The 22,590-nt window shown below is 42.9% G+C and overlaps 1 protein-coding gene across 1 annotated transcript; it reads left to right on the forward strand.

Moving 5' to 3' along the window:
* The first annotated feature begins 8,642 nt into the window (after positions 1–8,642).
* On the forward strand, positions 8,643–21,971 carry LYPD8 (LY6/PLAUR domain containing 8). Its single transcript, XM_060636572.2, has 6 exons — positions 8,643–8,774; positions 10,977–11,086; positions 11,472–11,591; positions 13,423–13,590; positions 15,414–15,551; positions 18,843–21,971. Exons 2-6 carry the CDS (start codon positions 11,032–11,034, stop codon positions 19,130–19,132), a joined length of 771 nt encoding a protein of 256 aa, XP_060492555.2. The 5' UTR covers positions 8,643–8,774; positions 10,977–11,031; the 3' UTR covers positions 19,133–21,971.
* The last annotated feature ends 619 nt before the right edge of the window (positions 21,972–22,590 follow it).

Genomic DNA, 22,590 nt, shown 5'->3' on the forward strand with positions numbered 1-22,590 from the left:
CAGCAGCGTTTGTGGAAGTAGAAGGTATTATGCTAAGTGAAATAAGTCAGTCAACAAAATACACATATCATATGTTTTTACTCATATGTGGAACTTAAAAAACTTAACAGGACCATGGGGGAGAGAAGGGGAAAAATAGTTACAAACTGAGAGGGAGGGAGGCAAACCATAAGAGACTCTTGAATACAGAGAACACACAGAGGATTGATGGGTGTGGGGGAGAGTGGAACATACATGATGGGTATTGTAGAGGGCACCTGTTGGGATGAGCACCAAAGCCAAGAGCACACTATACACATTGTATGTTAGCCAATTTGACAACAGATTATATTAAAAAAATAAAATAAAATAAAATAAAATAAAATAAAATAAAATAAAATAAAATAAAATAAAATAAAATTAAATTAAATTAAATTAAATTTTGGCCTGACTAGTTTTTATGTCTTTTATCTCTGCCATAAGGAACTCCCTGAAGTCTTCTATATATCCTTATGGTTGTTGTTTTTATTTTTTTGTATTTTTTAAGTTTATTTATTTATTTTGAGTGAGAGAGAGCATGAGTGGGGAAGGGGCAGAGAGAGAGGGAGAGAGAATACCAATCAGACTCCACATTGTCAATGCAAAGCCTGTAGTGGAGTTCAACCTCAAACTGTGAGATCATGACCTGGGCTGAAGTCCGATGCTTAACCAACTGAGCCACCTAAGTACACCTATGATTGTTGTTAAATTCTGGCTCAGGCATATTACTTATATCTGTTTTTATTTGATCCCTGGCCATGCCCTCTGCTTGTCCTTTCTTTTGGGATGTATTCCTTCATCTTGGCATTTGTCTAGGTTTCTGTCTTTTCTCTGTGTTAGGAAATCCCATTTTGTTTCCTGCTCCTGAGAGTAATGGCTTTGTTAAGAAGAGTCTTATACTGTCCAGGACCTGGCATTTCAGGAAATGTTTCTGGTGTATGCTGTGTGCACTCTGTGCTGTGTTTTGGCTGCTCTTTTCCTCAGTTAGGCCTCTGTAGGTTTTCTCCTTGTCTCCTGTGGATAGTGTTTGGACCTTGGCTAGTGTGTGGTGAGTTTTAACTATGTATGCTCTTATTTGCTTGTTGAAAGAGTTCTAATCCTATTTTGACTAGAGCTGAAACTTTGTAGCACTTTATGGTCAGTAGACTTGGTGTGCGTGTGTGTGTGGGGGGGTTTCTGGTCTTCTTGTGGAGGGGACCATTGCTCTTTTTCTCAGGCACACTTGCTTTAGCACCTGCAGAATGCAGGGGGTGGGATATGGTGTAGGCAGCTCAGGCCTCCACTATTAGTGCTGTGTTGCTCACTGATGTCAGTCCATGCTGATGGACAGAGGACAAAAATGGTAACAGCTCTCTTCCTTGTTCCTGGAGAGGGGAGTTGGTGCATGCTGCTGTTTGGGAAGCCCTTATAGAAGAGTGAATTGTCTTCCCTAATGTCCCAGATGCCTGCCTTCACTCTATGTACAGGCAATCTGCCCACATGGAAGCATAGTACAACTGTGTTTTATCTCAGGCATGCTGACTGTTTCAAACTCCAAATTTAGGGACCTGGCCCAGACCCTATGCTGATCCTCTGGTGAAGGTGTTGCTCTGCTGGGGCTAGTGTGTATTTGTCCCAGAAGAGCAGTCACACCATCTAGCAGGATCTTGGTGTATAATATGCAGCAAAAACCTGATGTCCAGGTTAGCTGCCCCCAGCAGGTGTCTCTGCCCCTATGCTAAGGGACTGGGCAGTACAATAACACATAACAGCTCTTTTGCCCCCTTAGAGGCAGTGCCACCTCTCCCAGATGTGTTCCAATAAGGGGGTAACTTGTCTTCTAGTGTATCCCAGGGTATCCTCAAATTGTCTTTTCTGCTCCCAGGTCTTTACCCTCCTTTTCCACAGGAGCACCAATGCACCATCTAGGTTCCACCCAGCCATGGCAGACTTGAAATGTCAGTCTTTGAGCTTTACTGGCTGTAAAGCCTCATGCTAATCAGCCCTTCTAGTTTTCCTAAACAATGATTTTGGGAAAGTGTTTTCCCTGTGCAATCCTCTGTGCACTTCTCTCTGTCTGTCTCTCTCTGTCTCTCTCTTTCTCCTCTGTCCATGATCAGGGGTCCTTCCCCTCCATAGCAGCCACAACCCTTTTCTCCCCGAAATCACATCTCTACACCTCCTAACCTTCCACAATGTAGCCTCTTCTCTCCCTCTTGTTGTAGAGTCTTGTCTCTCAGTCCTAAGATTGATTTCTTGTGTGTTCAGAATGATTTTATATTTATCTAGCTATGTTCAAGTGATAAGGCAAGCATAGGGTCCTCCTCCTACTCTACCATTTTAACTTTTCCCATCTTCTTAATCTTAATGACTGCATTTGAATTCAGAGAAAAGACTTGAACTCTGGGGTCTGAAGCCCCAGAATGGTTAGCTTTGTTAGAATAACACACTTGAAACTAGACTGAATTCTTCACTTATAGTACTTTCCTGGGGTACAAAAGGGGGGATGACATGGGACAAAGTCACACAGCCCATGAGAACCAGAAATAGAAACCAGCTTTATGTTCCATACACTATTATTGTCACCAACATCAATATAGACTTTTCATAGTTTCATCCTTTAATAGCTCATTTAATATGTCTGAAATGGTATCATATTCCTAAATAAACATTCCATTTGAATGAGTCACAAGGACATGGAAATCCTGTCCTTATACCCATGAGTTAATAGACACAGCCTTGGAAGCAAGCTACAGGAGATATTCTCATGACTTGTCTGTTTTCAGCTGCCTTTGTACTTTTTTTCCCCTTCCTTTAGTCCTGACAGTCTTTCCTAACTCTTCTCCATTCTAGATGCTGTTTTTAGAACATGTTGGCTGAACAGAAGAATGAGTTTCATGTCCTAGACTCCCAAACAAACATCTGGAACTTCCATAGGGTTTCTAGATTTTATTTTATTTTTTTAAATTTTTTCAACGTTTTTTATTTATTTTTGGGACAGAGAGAGACAGAGCATGAACGGGGGAGGGGCAGAGAGAGAGGGAGACACAGAATCGGAAACAGGCTCCAGGCTCCGAGCCATCAGCCCAGAGCCTGACGCGGGGCTCGAACTCACGGACCGCGAGATCGTGACCTGGCTGAAGTCAGACGCTTAACCGACTGCGCCACCCAGGCGCCCCTCTAGATTTTATTTTTAAAAGAAAGTATAGTAAAAGAAAAACATACACACTACAAAACAGCACTATCATTTGTCATCACTATCACCATCAGAGTGATTGGAAACTATTTATCACACTTTAATGAAATTGGCCAGTTTTGCCTATTGGTGGAGGAGCATTCTGTGACAGATTGGTGGGAAACAGCAGACAGCTACATCTAGAAAGATCCTGAGTCAACTCACTTTTGTCCTGGGCCTCACAGAGGAGGCAGAAGGAGGGAAGGAAGGTCCTGAATTATCCTTTTTTTTTCTTCTGTGTCTATCTCTCCTCACCTCTCCCTAATTTCTATCCCTCTGTCTCTTTTAATGAAGGCTCCACTCTTCTACTTTCTCTCTCCACTTCCCATTCTCCAGAGAAATTCAACTCCACTGAATACCAAGAGACATGAACTACCTCGTGCTTTGTTTCTTTCAGGAGTCTCCCCAGTACCATCACTTTGGGCTCTGAACAGCTGCTAATGGAGGCCATTTTCTGTCCAGGGTTTCTGGTTCTGAAGAGTGGAAGGATGAGAAAGGAGGTAGGTAAACAGATCCAGTTCAGACTCCTCAATAGTGGAAGTACCTGCAGTTTACCTCACTCATTACTCAGAGGGCAAAAGTGGGTGTTAATATTCTTCCCAAGACAATGTAATTCAGTCTTATATAAAGAAAGCACATCTTCCTGTCAACATGACTTTGACTCTGCTCCACATGGACGCAATAACCTTGGCATGATGTTTAAGGGATGTTGGTTAGTCTGGCTCACCTACCTCATTTGTTAGAAATGATGTAGCCAGTGGAGAATTATTTCTCTTTATGTTTTGTAGATGAGGGCAGGAGGTCACCATCCATTCTCTTCTCGGTAGTTATTACTAATTTTACCATCTTATAGATAAGGAAGTTGTGATTCATGGAGAAAAGTTAACATAATAGCTAGTAAATTACAAAACTAACTTTGAACACCCATATCCTGCCAACAAGTCTAGTGCTCTTTGCACCTAATCTAAGCTTCTTGTAAGAACCAACATAAAATATTGAAGTGAGCTCAGGAGGGGGTGAATACTAACCTTGTGATTCTTCCATAAACTGGTGTTCCTCTGCTCAGTCCCTTAAGCAAGGCATGTCTTTCACCAACGAGCCTTTTTTTGATCATGCTTTTTGTCCTCTTCTGGGAGCCATCTGACCTTCTTGTCTTTGTATGGTTCTTTCTCACTTATCAGAGATGTCTCCCTGCCTTAACCCAATTCCTTCCTATCTCAGCTACCATTTTGTTTCCATCTCAAGTCTTTGATTTGCAATTATCTTTATTTGCCTGTTTACTTGTATTAAAAAAATGTTTTCTTGTTTGTTTGTAGTTGTTATCAGCTTAAATCTTAGGGAGGGCAAGGGCTTTGTATTCCCACTATCCAGAGCTTGGCATAAAGGCACTAACATATATTTTCTTGAATAAATGAGGACATTTAGGTCTTATTTGTCAGAAAAAGGATTTGGGGAAAGGGGCCTCCATTTTAATTTAGTGCTTTTTGTGTGTCAGCCACTATGTGAGTCAGTATCTGTGTGAAATAGACATTTTTCTCCTTTTGTTTTGATGGAGATGCTGAGAATTTTAAACAAGGTTACAGACCTGATAACTGGTGTAGCCAGGTGTCAAGCCAGGCCTGTCTGTTTGGTTTTGTTTTTCCTCATCAGTCCAGTGGAGGTCCACAAGAGTAGATCATGCAAACAAACTGATTTTATATAATGTTGGATGCAACAATTCTTTCAAAAGGCCTTGCATTTAGAGCCAGGAGTCTATTGGGAAATGGTCATGTTGAAAATTTCCTGAGATAATTCTTTATTTAGTACTAGACAGGTTGCCTGCCACAAAGGAAGACTAGGTAAACTTTGAGTGACTAAATTAATGATAATAGCCACATTTTCTTGGGCTAGATTTATAATAGTGTATGCATTGTGCAAAAAGCATCATGGCTTTCCTCTTAATCTTTGTAACACATTGGGTATTGTGGATGTCCCTTTCTTTCAGGTGAAGAAACCAAGACTCAGAGAATGAGTCTTAAACGAACTGTTTAAGCTCAATCAATTGGTAAGTGACAGAGGAGCACTCTGAGGTCAGGCTTCATCTTAGCCCCTGCTCTGTGTGGCTTTGTGTATTCTCCCGGGCTATGATGTCACTGGTGTAAGCTCATAAAGTGACAGCAGTGGGAAGCATCATTTTTGGAGCCCTTTCAACATGATAAGTACATACAGAATGTCAGTGATTTCCTTTAAGCCTCAGAACAGCTCTTAAGAAGTAGGTGGTATTGCTGTCTCCATTTGACAGATAGGGAACCCAAGACTCAGGGATTGTTATCTTGCACAGGGCATGGACTATTGGGGAGGCCTATCTCTTAGAGCATTCCCATTTTCCCTGAGTGGTGTCTGCAGGTCAGGAATACTTGGAAGAGTAATTTAATGATTTTAGCTCATTTTCACGTTTTCAAGCTGGAGGAACAAGCCAGGCAATGAAAGTTCCCTGAAGCAAACACAGATGGAGAGCAGGTGGAACATGGGTGAAGGACATTTAGCTGAGTTTTTGGCTTAGATCTCTATTGGAGTTTCTGTTCTGGATGTCCTGCCCTGACCCTGCCTACCTCTGCAAATTTATTCTAAAATGGAGTGCACTTCTCCGAGAACTCATTGTCAAGCTTTGTTGATGGTTTAGGAAACCCATTTTCCACATGGCTTTCAGGTTCACACCCCAAAGAAGCTCTCCAATATCTGGGTGAGTTTTAGCTTACCCCTGCTGAATGGTCATGAGGACAGCCAGCTTTGTTCTCTTCTAAGGTGATAATAGAACCAGGGTGCCTGAGGCATGCCCAGTGTCCTTAGTTTAGGAGGAAAGTTAGATTGTGTGTTGAGGTCTTTCTTCTCTTGGGTCCCTGGACTTCTTGGCTAGTCAGAAGGAGTGTCTGCTTTAGGGCATGCATTTTTATAATGTTTCGTGACTGATTCCAGCTTTTTAGTTCTGATAGTTCCATGCTGACTATGGAATAGAACGGGAGGAGGGAAGGTGGGTCAATGTTCCCAACCCTGGGGCCGAGGCTGGCCCTACATGAGCTGTGTTGGAGTGGAAAGAACATTGGCCCAGGTGTCTGAAGGCCTAACAGAGAGGCCTCTTTGGGGCTCAGCATCCTTATCTGTCAAGGGGGGTTATGATACCCATCTACATACTGTCTAGACCTTGGGTAGGGCAAATCCAGGACTGCTGTGAATGGCTGTGTACAGCTGAGCTCCAGGGCTGCAACCAAATCACTCAAGATCAATCCCCACCTCCCATGTCATTGTTGTTATATGACATTAGAAACAACACAATGGGATGGGGTGAGGAATGAAGAAGGAAATAAATAACGAACAAGCATTTCATTGAGGTCTGATGTTCCCATTTTATAGTTGGGGAACTCAGGCCCAGTGAGACAGATTAATAAGTAACTTATGTGGCAAGAAAGGCAAAGACCGCATTCAGATCCAGACCTTCCTAGTTGCCTTTGGCCCATTTTCCTGGGCATCTGGTGCCTTCTGAGAAGGATTAATGTAGATTAGCCTGATTCTCCTGTCAGTTTTCAGTGTGTTAACAGAGTGGTCCCTGGGGCTGTTATTGTGCCTTTCAAATCCCCCATCTTAGGCTGGGGAAAGTCCAATGCATAGGCCTTTTCTTTCACCACATCCCATTGGCTACTCCTGCTACCACCTCTCCTAATGGGGTGTCCCAGGTGGCTGGAGTGAAGACATAACAGATTCTGTAAGGGAGGGACTTACCTTTGTTTAGGAAAATGCTGTTATAGCCATCCTGAGGGTAGGAGAGAGCAAGAGAAAAGAAGGGATGGTCAGAGGCTCTGCTTACAAAAATGACCCAAATTTCACCTTCTTCATGAAACCAATGCAGACCTCCTTATTTAAAATTGAATCCTGTGTTCCCCAGCATGCTTGGTCCTTCACCTTTGCTTTTGCTTTTCTCTGTCTTTTCATCAGAGCAGTCACCACATTCTAATCTACTCTGTAATTTGCTTGTTTATCACTTTATGTATGTTTTCTGTTTCACATTCATGACTACACTCAAGGAGGGCAGTCTCTGTCTCTTTGCTCAGATACCTCCCAAATGCTTGGAGCAGACCTGATGCATAGTGCAAAAAAAAAAAAAAAAAAAAAAAAAAAAAAAATGTTTGTTGAATGAAAGCATGAGCTTGGGAAAAGAAGGGAAAGCTGAGTGACAGAGTAGGTCAAATGGATAAGTAGTATTTTCAGGATGCCTGGGTGCTCAGTCGGTTAATCATCTGACTCTTGATTTTGGTTCAGGTCATGTTTTCATGGTTTGTGAGATGGAGCCCCCCATCTCAAGTTGGAGCCCCGGGTCAGGGCTTGGGATCCTCTGTCTCCCTCTCTTTCTGCTCCTCCCTGGCTCACGCTCTCTCTTTCTCTCAAAATACATACATACATACATACATACATACATACTTTTTTTTTAAAAAACAAAGATATTTTCAAGAACGGGGAACTCCAAGTTTAACTGCAGGCTGGGGATATTGGTGTGATGTGGTGTGTATGTGTGTGTGTGTGTGTGTATGGATGTTCATGCATGTGTGTGTGTGTGTGTGTGTGTGTGTGTGTGTGTGTCTGTGGTTTATGATGTGTGTGAATATATGTCTGAGTTTGTGTGTATGTCAGTGTGTGCATGAATGTGCATGCATATGTGTCTTGAGGTGGCAGGGACAGCAGAAAGAAGAAAAGAGCAGGTAACTCCAGTTTATTCTCAATGCCAGGAGCATCGATGGCACAATGTGATGCTGCTGGGAGATGCTGACCCAGGTTCTTATCAATAGTGGCTTCCCTGATGGTGAGGCTGGATGAATTCGAGTGTTGGTGTTGGCAGCAGAAATGCTTGTGGGCCCCTCACACAGGTGTGTAGGATATGCTGCAAGCAAGGGCTTTGTGACCCCTCTACCCTGTGAGGTTGCACAGTGGGTTTTCCCTCATCTTGGCTAAAGGACTCTGAGACTTATTGAGGCCCCATGGGGCCTGACTCCCCTTTCCTAAGCTGCATGGACTCTATGTGACCTGATTCTGAGTTCTGACTCTGCCTGAGCTGTGTGATCTTGGGCAAGTCTCTTATGTTTCTCTCCTGTGCCTTCATTTCCTTATCTGTAAATGGACTAATCAAGGTGACTGCTTTATCAAGCTGGTATAATGTGAGGCTTGTGATTTATTAACAGATACTGTAATCCATTCTGTGGGCCACAGCCAACATAAGACCATGCCTGAGACACATCTTACTTCTTGCATGCTTTGCCAAAGGCAGGCCTTAACCAAAGTTGCACTCAAATTCTGGAAGCCTCAGATATTTGACCAAATGCACAGCTGCCAAAGGATTAAGCTCCCTGTGGCCCTGTGGCTGGGCAGAGTCCAGCCTGACCCAGAAGTCCCTCCCTGCAGGTAGCTGTGGTTTCTGATTGTGTAGTCACCTGCTATATAAGGCCCTTTACACTCCTGCTCTAATCCTCTGCTGGGATCCACCTTCTGTGGGCAGTCTCCAGGACAGACTCTGAAGGTGAGGGGTTGAAGCCAAGCTGTGGGTGGGGGGAGGGTGTCCCACCTTGAGAGGAGCTGAAACCAAGGGAAGGGCATTGTGGGGGTGGTTGCGGTCCAGGGCATTCTCATGGCTCTGGCTTCTTTAGCAACACTCAGGAAAGGGAAGGCTGGTGAGGAGAGATGTGTGCATTGTGGGGTTTGCTCATGGTATGTGCTTTGTCCTTTTCATACCTGCTCTGAACTCTGCTTGCCTGTGTATAAAATGAAAGCAATTGTGGTAGAACCCTCTCAGGCTATTGAAAATACCCAATTATAGAATGAGTGGAAGGAAGTACTTTGCAAAGGGTTTTTTTAGATGCTGCGTGTTCACATTTTCCATATGAGGCTCCCTTTCCCAACCTCCACCTCACTGGCTTCAGAGGTGGCAAGCAGGGCCCAAGTTCTCACCACTCCAGACTCTGACTCTCTGCCATGTGTCCCTGGACTGGATCCTGATCTTTCTGGGCCTCCTTTATTTCCCTATGAAAATGAGGCTAATAATCATGTTTATGCCACAAGGAGAAGCAATTTATGTACCAGGCATGGCTGCTATGGCCTCTTTACGCTCATCTCTTTACCTCCCTTTCCATCCTCTTCCACACTCACAAGGCTTGAGAAGACCCTTCCCAGGAGGCTCACCCCCATGAGCCTCTCTCCCTACTGGGGTTCCTGAAGCCTGGAGGGGTCATCGGGCATGGGGACATGCAGGGTGCAATGAAGAGAACATCTGCCACAAGCTTCAAATTAGACATACTTAATTTTTCTCCTTGTTTTTTTTTTTGTTTTTTTTTTTTATATTTTGTGGCCATTAGATAATATATGGGCCCATCTGCCTCCCCTGATTGAACTAGTTTCTTTTCATTTTCACCAACCCCTAATAAGTCAACTAAGAGATCATAGTTGAAGTGGTGTGTGTGGTGTGTACATGTATGTAGTGTGGAAAGGTAAGAGGTGAGAGGTGGGCTGCAGCTCCCAGGTGAAGGTCAGTTCTCCCTATCATGGTGCAACTCAGCTTTGGAGCTTAAAGGATTCAGAATGAAGTCCCAATTTTGACCTAACAAGCTGAGTGAATTTGGGCAGCATTCATTATCTCTGTCTATAAGTTTGCCACCTGCTGAGCAGAGCAATAAGCAACACTGTGTGCTGGGACTTTCTGTGATGAAGGTAATGTTCCAAAGTTGTGCTGGCCAATAAGCAGTCACTAGCCAGGTGACTGAGAAACAGAATGCTGTTTTTTTTCAACATTTCAATGAATCTAAATTCAAATAGCCACATGCAGCTTGTGGCTACTGTTTATAGGGTAAATGAGCTAACAATCAGGAAGGACTCCGTGCAGAGCCAGATACTTCCCCTCCTTGCTCCTTTGATACATGTGCAAGATGAAATTCTGGGAGCTCTGATTCAGGATCCTAATGAATACAGAGAAACTGTAGCTATCAGATGATTGGTGGATACAGAAAGACTGCTGTGCTGGAGCCTCTGGTTCAGTCCTGTATCCTGATTGTGTTCAGGCCTGGGGCTCTGGTACTCACATGAGTTTGAGGCAGTGTGGGTGGTGGTTAGGGGCCTTAGCTAACCCCAGCTCTATCACCTCCCAAGAATGTGACCTTGACTTTGAGTGATTTATTTAACCTCTCTGGGACTTGATTTTCCCTACGAAATGAGGGCGATGCTAATAATAGTTCCTGTCTGCTAGGGTGGAGGCATTACATGAATTAAAGAACACAGAGTGCTCAGAATAAAGTGCTCAATAGGTGTCTGCCCACTGGGGTGGTGATGACAACGGTAAGCCCCTCAATTATGTGTATGAGGCCAGATATTAGCTAGAGGATTACATTATGCTCTGGGACAGGAAAGCCCAGCTTTCTTCTTGGATCCCATTCCCAGTGGGGCTGGCAATCTTCTGCTTGCCCATCTTGTACCTGAAGTGGCTCCGTAGGAAATGCACAGGCTGCGTTTTGTATCTGTGTGTAGATGTTTCTGCAGGCATCCAGAATTGGGGAAATCCCAGACTGATGCACATAAAAGGACAGCATAGAAACTGCATCACAAATCTGTGCTCACAGCTAAGAATGCTGACTCTTTCTTTCACAAGGATGGGCTGTGTGCTGGGCTTATCAAAGTATGATTACAATTAGGGGATGTTCCAAGACCCCAGACTGCCTTATTTGTGTCTCTTCAGGCTTAGAGCTGTACAGCCACAGTCCTTGTCCTTGTGAGACACCAGATCCAGCACCATGAAAGGCATCCTCCTTACCTGTATCATCGCGGCACTTGTGGTAACAGCTGTAGGTGAGGGAAAACAATGACACCCTTTGGGAATAAAGACCTCTTTTCACACCTCATCAAGGTCTTCTGTTCTTGGTGCTCTGGGGTTCTCTCATGTGGCCTCTCATGTCAAAGTCTGGTCAGTGGATAATGGGAGACTTCTCTGTGCACACTGGTGTCAGTGGAGCTGGGGCTCTGTGCTGTGGTTATTCCCACTGGGAAATGGTGGACAGTGGTGAGAAACTAATGGGGGTGGCTATATCTCACAGCCTCAAGTTTGGGGGATGCCAGAGGGAAGGGATACCTCCCAGCTATTCCTTTAGCTTGAGATGGATGTGGTGCTTTGTCCATAGTACACTCTATAAGTGTCTCCTGAATGTTGACAATGTTGGACATCTTGTCTCCCCAGAATCCCTCAGTTGTGTGCAGTGTAATTCATTGACAAACTCCTGTGTCAACAGCAACATCACTAGGTGTCCCTCAAGTGCCAATGTCAGCTGTACCAGTTTCTTGGCCAACTCTTCTCTAGGTGAGTCTGGGATGCTATAACCCCCCATTTCTGGGATTAGCATGGGGCAGGAGCTGGATAGGGTGGCGAGGGAAGAAAGGAAGGCTGAGGAAAGGCCCAGCTGTGCAAAGAGAGAGATGGGCTCATGGATATGCCTTCCAGAAGAAGCAAAATTCAGAAGTCAGATGAGAATGCAGGAGCAAACAGGCAAGCCCTTGTGGCTTTTTGGAATGGCTGCCCTTGACTGAAATCTCATTCTGTACCTGAATTAGTGGATGTGAGAAGCAGGGGAACCTCTTAGTAAACTGCAAAGCAGGAACTTTGCTCTGGGTGCTTGCATTCTTCCATTTTTCCTCCCCAATTTTCTCTGTTTCAGTGCTCATTCCTGTTCCAGACCCAACATACTTTCACTCATACTCCCTCCCAGGGTGTTTTCCTGGCATGATTGTTACCTCTCTCTCAGAGCACTTAGATTTATTTTTAACTTTTTATTATGGGAATTTTCAAATATGCACAAAAGCAAGAAGAAGAATATAATGCATTGCCATGTAACCACTATCCTGTGTCAATAATTATCAACATTTTGCCTTTTTTTGTAATAATATTTTATTTATTTTTTGAAATTTATTTTTTCTTTTGTTTTTAAAATTTACTTATTATTTTTTTTTTTTGAGAAAGAGAGAGACAGAGAGAAAGTGGGGGAGGGGCAGAAAGAGATGGGGGCAGGGACAGAATCCCAAGCAAGCTCTGAGCTGCCAGAGCAGAGTCTGATGTGGGGCTTGAACTAATGAACCATAAGATCATGACCTAAGCCAAAATTGGATGCTTAACCAACTGGGCCACCCAGGTGCCCATGCAATGGCATTTTAAAGCAAACTTAGATATCATGTAATTTCACCTAAAAATACTTCACTATTCATCTCTGATAAGGACTTTTTTTTTTCTTTTTATGTAACTACCATACCATTATATGCCTAAGAAAATTAGCTGGAATTCTTTAATTTTCTGTAGTAGCCAGGGCATCTTAAAAATTTCTCAATTGTTTCAGATGTTGTGTTATAGTTAATGTATTAGAATTTATATATAAACAAAATCCCCACACTGTATTTTGCTGTCAGATCTAATATGTCCAATTTGTTTTATAACAGGAATCAATCATCATTTTGTTGTTGTTGTTCAATCCCACTGATTTGTTGGAGAAACTGGACCATTTGTCCTATAGTTGTCTCATATTCTGGCTTTGGTTAATTGCTTCTTTGTGGTGTCATTTCTTTCTTCCCCTATTTCTGGTATTTTCCTATAAATTGGATCCATGCTGCTCAGTAGAACTTTCTTCAATAATGGAAAAGTTTACATCAATGCTGTCTTATATAGTAGCCTCATGTAGTTATTGGCCACTTGAAATGTGGTTATATGACTGAAGAGCTGAATTTTAAATAGCCACATATAGCTACTAACTACCATATCAGATAGCTATGATCTAAAAGCTTGACTGTATTCAGGTTTAACATCAGATTGCACTTAGGACCATCAGATCTGCTTGGCTATTTTTCAAGATGCTAAGACTGATAAGTGCACTCTGGAATATTGGCCCGAACTACCATTTTCAAGCTCCTCATCAGTCTTTGTCCTGAAGTTTAGCCTGCACCTCTGCTAGTCTCCTGCTAAAGGAAGGAACTACCTCATGGGGAAAATTTTTTCTTTTTGCAGGAAACTCTCCCAAGTGTCTCTGAAATCACATTGAACTGAGGATATGTTTCTACTGTTTCCTAAAGCAGTCACTATTCAGGGTCTCTGCCCTCTCTGAAGCTTCAGCACCCAGGGATGATATTCTGTGTTTGTCTTTGTGCAGCGGCAGCCATTGCATTATATCAGGATAAGGCCTGCTCTGCAGAGAACTGCAGGGAAGGAAGAGACATGGTTGAAGCTTTCACTGTCCACGTGTCTGGTGAAGAACGTTTTCACTTTACAAGCCAGTGTTGCCAAGGGAAGGAGTGTAATGACACCAGTGATGCTCTAGGTGGGTGCTGGCAATGTGCCATCCTCCCTCTGTCTACCTGGCCCTGTCCCTTCCTTTGCCACCTGTGGTTCTCACTCTCTGGGGGACATCTCAGGTCCAAGAGCTTCAGTACATATCTAAGTAATATAAATAGCTGACTTACAACAATTACAACAATTACAGGAAAATGGGAAAACCACCACTACTCTCATGCTTTCCTCTTTTCCAAGTACAGACAGAAATCACAGCACTCCAAGTTGGATGGAATTAGATGCTTATTAGTAGTTCTAAAATGTGGTTTCAGGCCCTATTTTAAGACTGTAGGTATTAAAAATTATGGCGAACTCCAGAGAACTTTGATTTATGTGATCCATGTGATCAGTATTTACTGTATTAGAAATTTTAAAAATTAAAAAAATGTCCAAAAGAAATTTTAAAAATCTTTATTGAGGTTCCTAAAAAATAATAAACCCACATATGAACATTAATAACATTTTTAAATAGAAAAAAGCATATCTTCCAAAACAAAACATAATATTTAGTAAGAAAAGTGGCATTGTTACATATTTTCTCAAACATGTTTGGTTACTGGCTTAATAGAAGACAACCCAGTTGTCTTCTTTGCATTTGCTTGTGCATTTATTTAATCTGTTGCAATCTCTCATGTCATGTAACCTTTCAAAAACTCCACTGTACATTCATGAGAGAAAGAGAGTGAAAGAGGCAACGAACATCTTAGTATTATCATGAAAATGTTTTTGACCTTGTGGACTCCCTGAAAGATTCTTGGGTGATTCCCAGTAGTTCTTGGACCATAATTTGACAACTGTTGGTCCATACAAAGCTCTCTCTCTTTTTAGTGTTTATTTATTTTTGAGAGAGAAAGAGCAGGAGAGGAACAGATGGAGAGGGAGAGAGAATCTCGAGCAGGCTCCTTGCTGTCAGTGCAGAGCCTGATGTGGGGCTTGAACTCATGAACCATGAGATCCTGACCTGAACTGAAATCAAGAGTAGGATACTTAACTGACTGAGCCACCCAGATGCCCCTCCTACCAAAGCTCTTTTTTCAAGGAGAAGAAAACATAGCCACAAAGGCAAGGTTAATTGGTCATAGTTCTAGCATAGGTCATTAATAGCAGAACTGGGTCTCAGTATAATTTTGGTAAGTAATGGCATGTGTTCATTTATTCAGAGAAAGATTTATTTATTTAAAGGTTTATTTATTTTGGGGAGAGAGGAACAGAGAGAGAGAGGCAGATATATATATATATATATATATATATATATATATATATATATAGAGAGAGAGAGAGAGAGAGAGAGAGAGAGAGAGAGAGAGAGAACGAGTTGGGGAGGGGCAGAGAGAGAGACACACACACAGAATCTGAAGCAGCCTCCAGCCTCTGAGCTGTCAGCACAGTGCCCAACACAGGACTCAAACTCACTGTGAAATCATGACCTGAGCCGAAATTGGATGCTTAACAGACTGAGCCACCCAGGTACCCCTATTCAGAGAAAGATTTAGTGACATCTATACACTTATTGGCATGTTCATCATAGCTGGCTAATGTTGACATCGGTTGGTTTTCTTCTCAGCCCAACACAACCACTGACCATAGTTCTTAAAGACTGAATGGTTTGTAAGGGCAAGTGTGTGGGGTTGTGTGCTATAACTGTTTTGGGGGGATATGTAACTATTTGGCTGGGATGATTAGTGTCTTCATGCAATTGCCCATTCTCAAGTTCTCTCTGGCCAGCATATTTGCTTGCTTGTCTCCTTCAGTACAAGGCAGTGCCATGTTCTGTGTTTTAACACTGTTCTAAATTTCTCTTATTCTTCCCAGCTCCTCTACAGGAAGATGTGTCCAACAACACAGAGTGTCTTGCATGTTACGGATCTAATGAAACTTCCTGTAGTGTGAAATCCAGGAAATGTTATAAAGAAGAACGGTGTGTTAGTCTTGTTGCAGAATTTAAGACTGGTACGTCTTGGGGTTTTGATTTCCTTTTATGAGACTTGAGTTGAAAACCTATCAAGTGTTGGGTAATAAGTTCTAGGTTAACAAAAGAAGGCTGGGGGAGGTTAGTAGGATAAAAAGACAAGGTCAGAATGTCTTTGAGATAGTGAGGCTGTTAATGTAGCCTTGAGCTGTTTGCTATTTCTGCCACCTTAGTCCAGAACCATTCCTTCTGGGCTGTCCACCTCTTGAACCTTGTTCTATTGTGGCTTATAATCAAGCCAGGCCTGTTTAAGTGCATTGTGTCATTCCTGGCATTTATTTCTTTACTAGGTTGGGTTGTTCTGTGGGGGTGTGTGTTTGCTTTTATTTCCTTTTAATACTTAACACTTTTCTCTCTACTTGTCACTGAGAAGTGTCGGCTTATGACAACATGGATCACCTGACTGAAAGAGTTAGATTGGGTTTAAGAGCCAACAATTTGCTTTTTGCTATAGAAGTAATTTGATATTAGCCATTATGAAATACAAGTTAACTATTTATCTATTTATTTATTTATTTATTTAGAGAGGAAGAGAGAGGGTAAGAGAGGGTCAGAGAGAGAGGGAGAGAGAGAATTCCAAGAAGGTTCTCTGCTGTCAGCACAAAGCCTGATGTGGGGCTTGAATTCACAAACCATGAGATCATGACCTGAGCTGAAACCAAGAGTCTGAGTCTAAACTGATTGAGCCACCCAGGAGCCCCACAAGTTAACCATTATAAAATACAAAGCTAATACTATACCCAAGTATTTAAAGAATAATACATTTATTAGTTAGGTTATGTTTATTACTGTTAAAAAGCAACCTCTAAATCCTCTGGCTCAATGTAACAGATGTTTGTTTTTTGCTCATATGGCAGTTGATTGCAGAGTTTTGGGGCCTGTGTTTCTTCCATCTCGAGGCTCTGGTTCCCACCTACCCAGGACTTGGCAGCTGCCTGCTATATTCTTTGAATCTCACCAATAGGTGGGGGAAAGAGAAGGAGTAGAGGAAGGCAGGAAAGTCTTTTTTTTTTAATGTTTATGTTTGAGAGAGAGAGAGAGGAAGAGAGAGGGAGACAGGGGATCCAAAGTGGCCCCCCACTGACATCAGAGAGCCCCATGGGGGGCTCAAACTCATGAACCTACTGAGCCACCCAGGCACCCAGGCAGGCAGGTTTTTATAGGCAAGGCCTGGAGGTACATGAGTCACTTTCTCACATTCTGTTGGCCAGAACCCAAACTGCATTGGAGGGTGGAAATGCATTCTAATGGTGTCTAGTGGTGGGCCAGCAGGAAAGGAAGAGACATGAAGCTAAAATTAGAACAGCCAGTGAGTCTCCGTCACAATACGGCTTAGAATAAAAATAGTTTAAGAACACCAACACTCAAGTACAATTTAATTTCAACTTTTGTTAATGACAATTATAGTATTGGAAATCCATGTTTACATGTAATTGCAGATTTTTCAGTGGGGTCAAACATCACACGTATCTTGAAGCTTTTTTTTACTTTTCTAAAGATTTTTTAGAAGAGTTTTAGGTTCACAGAAAAGTTGAGAAAAAGGTAGAGAGATTTCCACATACCCCATATGTGTTCCCACACATACATAGACTCCCCCTGCTATCAACATTCCACACCAAAATCGAACATTTGTTGTAATCTATGAACCTACATTGACACATCATTATTACCCAGAGTCCAAGGTTTACATTAGGATTCACTGTTTGTGTTGCATATTCCATAGGTTTTGACAAATGTATAATGACATGTATCTACCATTATAGCATCACACACAGTAGTTTCACTGCCCTAAAAATCCTCTATTAATCTCTTACCCCTGGAAACCTCAGATCTTTGTACTCTCCCCATAATTTTGCTTTTATCAGAATATCATATATTTGGAATCACATAGTATGTAGCCTTTTCACATTGACTTCTCTCATTTAGTGATATAAGGATTTTCAAAAAAAATTTAAAAATCCCTAGGATTTAAACACAGTTCTGATGTTTAATTCTAAACTATGTCTAAAGATAACAACAACATCAGAAAGACTTTCTCTTTCCACTCAGCTTGTTACCAGGTATCATTTGGTGCCAAGGATAGATTTTTTTTTTTTAAATTCATAGTATTTGACTTAATCTGAAGGCCAGACAGATCAAAGTGGCCATACATGTAGGGGTGTTTTTTTGTTTATTTATTTTTGCCCACTTCCCTCCCCCCCCCAATACTGTAGACATGTGCCAAGCAACACATTTTTGTAGCTCACTCTAATTCAATCTCCAGCACTGCTATTTTCTATAGAAAAGTAAGTCATTGTTTTCTTCAAAGGGATTTGGAGAGTTTTCCTTCCTTCTCAAAGCAAGTTTGTAGCCCTTGTTCAGATAAGTAGCTAGTCCCTTCCAGGTTTTTCCTCCCCTGTGAACTGTCTGTTGCCCAGAGCTGTTTAAGTTGTAGCCATTAGAGCAATACTGGCACATACTATGAGCTCAATAATGGTAGTTGCAATCACAACAACATCTTCTTTGCAAATTCCCTTGGCCTTTTCCTAGGACTTGCACCTTTAACAGGGTTAAATACAATATAATTCAGATTTAGAAGTAAGATCACCTCTAGTTTTCTTAGAGAAAATTCTGGCAGAGAGAACTCAGGTCTAAAGAAAAGTGGGGATGGAAAGCAGAACCTGGAGGAGGGGAGTCTGGGAGAAGACCTTCCTGGACTGAGAGCAGAGGGGATGAGCCCATCCCTGGATTTTTTCACCTGTCAGCTCCTCAAGTAAACACTGGAGATTTGAGTCCCAGGCTTATTTCTGTGAGCTCAGGCTTGCATCCACCTTCTGGAGCTTCAGTTTCTTCTGGAGTTAGGTGGGGGTCTGTGTTCTGACCTATGTGGCCCCTCTGCTATTACCATTTGGTGTGATTTTGTTTTTTTAATGTTCATTTATTTTGAAAGAGAGAGAGAGAGAGAGAGAGAGAGAGAGAGAGCAGAGGCAGAGAGAGGGAGAGGCACAGAGAAAGGGAGAAAGAGGATCTGAAGCAGGCTCTGTGCTGTTGGTGGAGAGCCTGATGCAGGACTGGAACTCACAAACTATGAGACCATGACCTTAGCCAACATCAAGAGTCAGACACTTAACTGACTGAGCCACCCAGGCGCCCCTCCATTTGGTGTTCTTGATCCTAGGTCTTTCCTCTAAGCTCTTGTTTTAGATTTAAAACAGGTTTCAGGTTGCTGAGAGGCCTGTGGAAGAAGCGCAAAAAGGGAGGTGAAGTCCTTACTGTCTCCATTGCATTCACAGAGTCTAAGACGCTTGTGCTGAAAGGCTGTTCCAACATCAGTAACTCCACCTGTCAGTTCCTATCTTCTGAGAACCGGACAATTGGAGGAGTCATCTTCCGAAAGTTTGAGTGTGTAGACAGTGCCAACACCTCCTCAACCGCCATTCCCAATGCAACCTTGACCACCCCTCCTGTTGGCAGCTCCTCAACACCCATCTCCAATGAGCCCACCACCCCAGATATGGGGTCCAAAGTCTCTTTCACCCCTGCAGCCTTTGCCAGCCTCCTTCTGCTGAGGCTGCTACTCTGAGATTCAACTGCCGTCCTCAAATGCCTCACCCTTCCCCTGTTAACTGCTCAGTAAATAGCAGTCACAGCCTTCCATGCAAAGCCCTGTGACAGCCAATTTTTTCTCCATTATTAAAGCATTGGTACACTGGCTGGCCAAATCTGTCCTGATGTGCTCTGGGATGGGCTTCCTTTCAGCTGCTGTCCAGCACCACAACCCAGTTTCTTGCATTTGAAACCTGTGCACCTTAATGTGTGGGCTCCCAGGACCTCCCTAATCTTCTCATCTTGCTTCTGAGAAACAGACCCTTTCACCTTATTGGCATTTTCTGCCTAAAGCCCCGCACTTCTGGGGACTGACATGTCACCATCCCCACCTGCACACAGTCATGCCTGTAATGCCCTGTGTTAACCCTAGGACTGATATCTGGCTCTTCAGTTATGGTCCTTGATATGGTCACAGGCCCACAGTGACATTGTCCACAGGGCCCAAAGAGGGGTGCAGAGGAGATGCTGAAGCATGGCAGACTCCCCTGCCTAACCTCACAGGCAGAGACATAATGCTGTTGGTGCTCCAGGTGACCAGATGTTTCATAGCCTTCACAGAATGGAACGTAGCTATGGAGCCCCAGTCCCTCTTCTTGAGAACCTACAATGAAAGACAGAGTTTTTGACTCCATATCAGATACCCAAGGAACAAGAAAGGTATTCAATCCAATAGACACAGAAGTCCAAGTTTAATAAATAAGGTGGGTCTTGAAATGGACTTGGAAGAATGGAGTTTTCTGTAATAAAAATTTTTTGAAGGTGTATAAACCAATGTGGGTCTTGATTGTCCAGGCTTGATGACAGTGTATCAAGAGCAAAGCTACCATATGGCAGTAGCTCATCACCACATTCTTATTCGTGTATTTATTTTATTTATTTTTTATTTTGAGATAACTTGAGACTTACCAAAAAGTTGTAAAACAACACAGAGAACTCTAGCACTCCCTTCATCCACCTTCCTCTTATGTTTACATCTTACATAACATGCTACAATTACTGAAATTAGGAAGTTAGCATTAACACAATATTGCTAAGTAATAGACCTTTGCATTTCACCAATTTTCACTAATGTCCTTTTTTCTGGCCCAGGATCCAATTCTTTGCATTTAATTGCTATGTCTCCTCAGGCTCCTACACACTGTGACAGTTCTGGAGTTTTTCCTTTACTGGAAAGTTATTTTTCATAATGTCCTCCAATTTAAACTTGCCTGAAGTTTTCTCATCATAAGATTGAAGTTACACATTTTTGGCAAGAATGCCACAGAAATATTGTGTCTTTCTCAGTTCATCTTATTGGGAGGTATATGATGTTGATGTGTTGTATCACAGTTGGTGTTAACCTTAATTGCTTGGTTGAGATAGTATCTGCCAGATTTCTTCCCTTTGCCATTAATAATAGGCTAAATTGTGCTGCTATAACAAACAGGTATTAGTCAAAAATATATTTAATACAAAGGAATTTAATAACCACAGTTTGTTTCTCAGTTACTTAAACTTGTACAGATGTTTCTGACTAGGCAGATGTCCTGGGAAGCTATCCTCTGAGAGTGAGGAAGAACCCAGGCTACTTTTACCCCATGGTTCCCCCATGGAACTTCTTGGGCTCTCAGTTAAGTGTTCTGCATCTATCTGGCTTACAAGTTAAGAAAGAGAGAGAGAGAGAGAGCTTAGAGAGCCACACAGTATGCTCCAGGGGCCAAACCTGGCAGTTGCATCCAACACTTATGCTCATAATATTGGCCAGAAGTAAATCACATGTCATGAGAGGAAGTAGTTTATCCACAGGCACCTCAAAGTCTCTGTCTCAGAGGCAGTATGACTCAATGATAAAGGATATGGTCTATAGAACCAGAGTATGGCTTCAGATTTCAGCCCTAGAACACTGAGCAGCAGATCTCACCTTTCTGTGCCTCAGTTTCCTACCTGAACTGCAGGGATAGTGATAATGCCTGTCACATTGGTTTGTGAGAGCTGCCAACATAGTTCATCTTGGCAATGAGTAAATATTAGACATTAATCATTTTTTTAACATTTATTCATTTTTTTTGAGAGAGAGAAAGAGCGTGAATGGGGAGGGGCAGAGAGAGAAAGGGAGACACAGAATCCGAAGCAGGCTCCAGGCTCTGAACTGATAACATAGATCCTGATGTGGGGCTCAAACTCATGGACCATGAGATCATGACCTGAACCAAAGTCGGATGTTTAACCAACTGAGCCACCCAGGTGCCCCTATTAGACATTAATAAGTGAATCTAGTTTGAAAGTGGCTCTTCCATATGCTCTAGGGAGAGAGAGGACAATCAGAAATGGTGATGTAGAAGGCACATACCTGGCCCACTTCCCTCAAAGCATGCTGACCTCACTACCTCCATGTCTCAGGATTCCCTCTCTCATCTCACCCCCTCCCCACACACTTCATGGCTGCTGACACCATGGCCCCATGGACTGTAAGAAGGCTCATCTGCATCCCCCTATGGCTGTCTAATCCAGGCAGCCAAGGGCACCACCAGAGCTGATCTGCTCTTAGAACCTCCTGGAATTCCCCATGCTCAGCATTGATGTGAGGAAGCAGTGGTATTTTTGGTGAAGTATAAAGTGTCACACAGGAATGGAAACCAGGATGCTGAGAATTGGGGAGGTGGCTGGAGGGTGAGAGGGCCAGATCGCAGGAGGTCTCTGCATGTTGCAAAGACTCTGGCATTAGACCAAGGCTGCGTGGAGCCATAGCATGAGCACATGAATAGGAGTGGGGTTAGGTTTCCATTCTGGGAGGCTCTCCCAGACCTCAGGGTCATGTGGAAAGACAGCAAAAAGACAGGACAAGGAGGGAGTTTAAATGGAGAAGTAGTGGAGACCTGCCCAGGCAGATGCTCTGCTATCCTGCTTTAATTGAGAGTAATTAATACCCTAGAAATGCACTTCTGTTTGCACTGATGGTTCCTGACTCCTCACCCAGAGTAGGGAAGAGAGCTGAGCACAACTCCTGCTCAATGTCTACCTTATTTTTCCTGGTTGTCCATGCTTAACTCCAGACCCCTGTCATCTGGGCTAGGTCTTGGACTTACCACTGGGATAAAGCCCTTTGCTGCCAATTCTTCCTTAGTCCTAGCCTAGGCTCCAGGATAAGTCCTTATGGCTGAGGAGCTCCACAGAATTCTACACTTACACTGTACAGCTGGACTGATCACAAATGGCTTCATTTTCTTTCCATTGTACTTTTTAGTTTGTAAAGCTTTTTAGCTCAGGCTATTTTATTTAGAATCAGCTTTATTCAGGTATCATTTACATATGATAAAATGCATGTGTGCAGACTGATGAGTTTTGATAAACATGCCCACTATTCCAGTAAAAAAACAAGTGTTACCCCCACCCGCTGAGTTCTGCCAGTATCCCTGTAGTCCATTCGACTCCAGCCCCATGCATCCACTTGTA

This window comes from Panthera onca, chromosome A1, assembly GCF_046562875.1.
Source record: "Panthera onca isolate mPanOnc1 chromosome A1, mPanOnc1 haplotype 2, whole genome shotgun sequence".
Lineage (NCBI taxonomy): Eukaryota > Metazoa > Chordata > Mammalia > Carnivora > Felidae > Panthera > Panthera onca.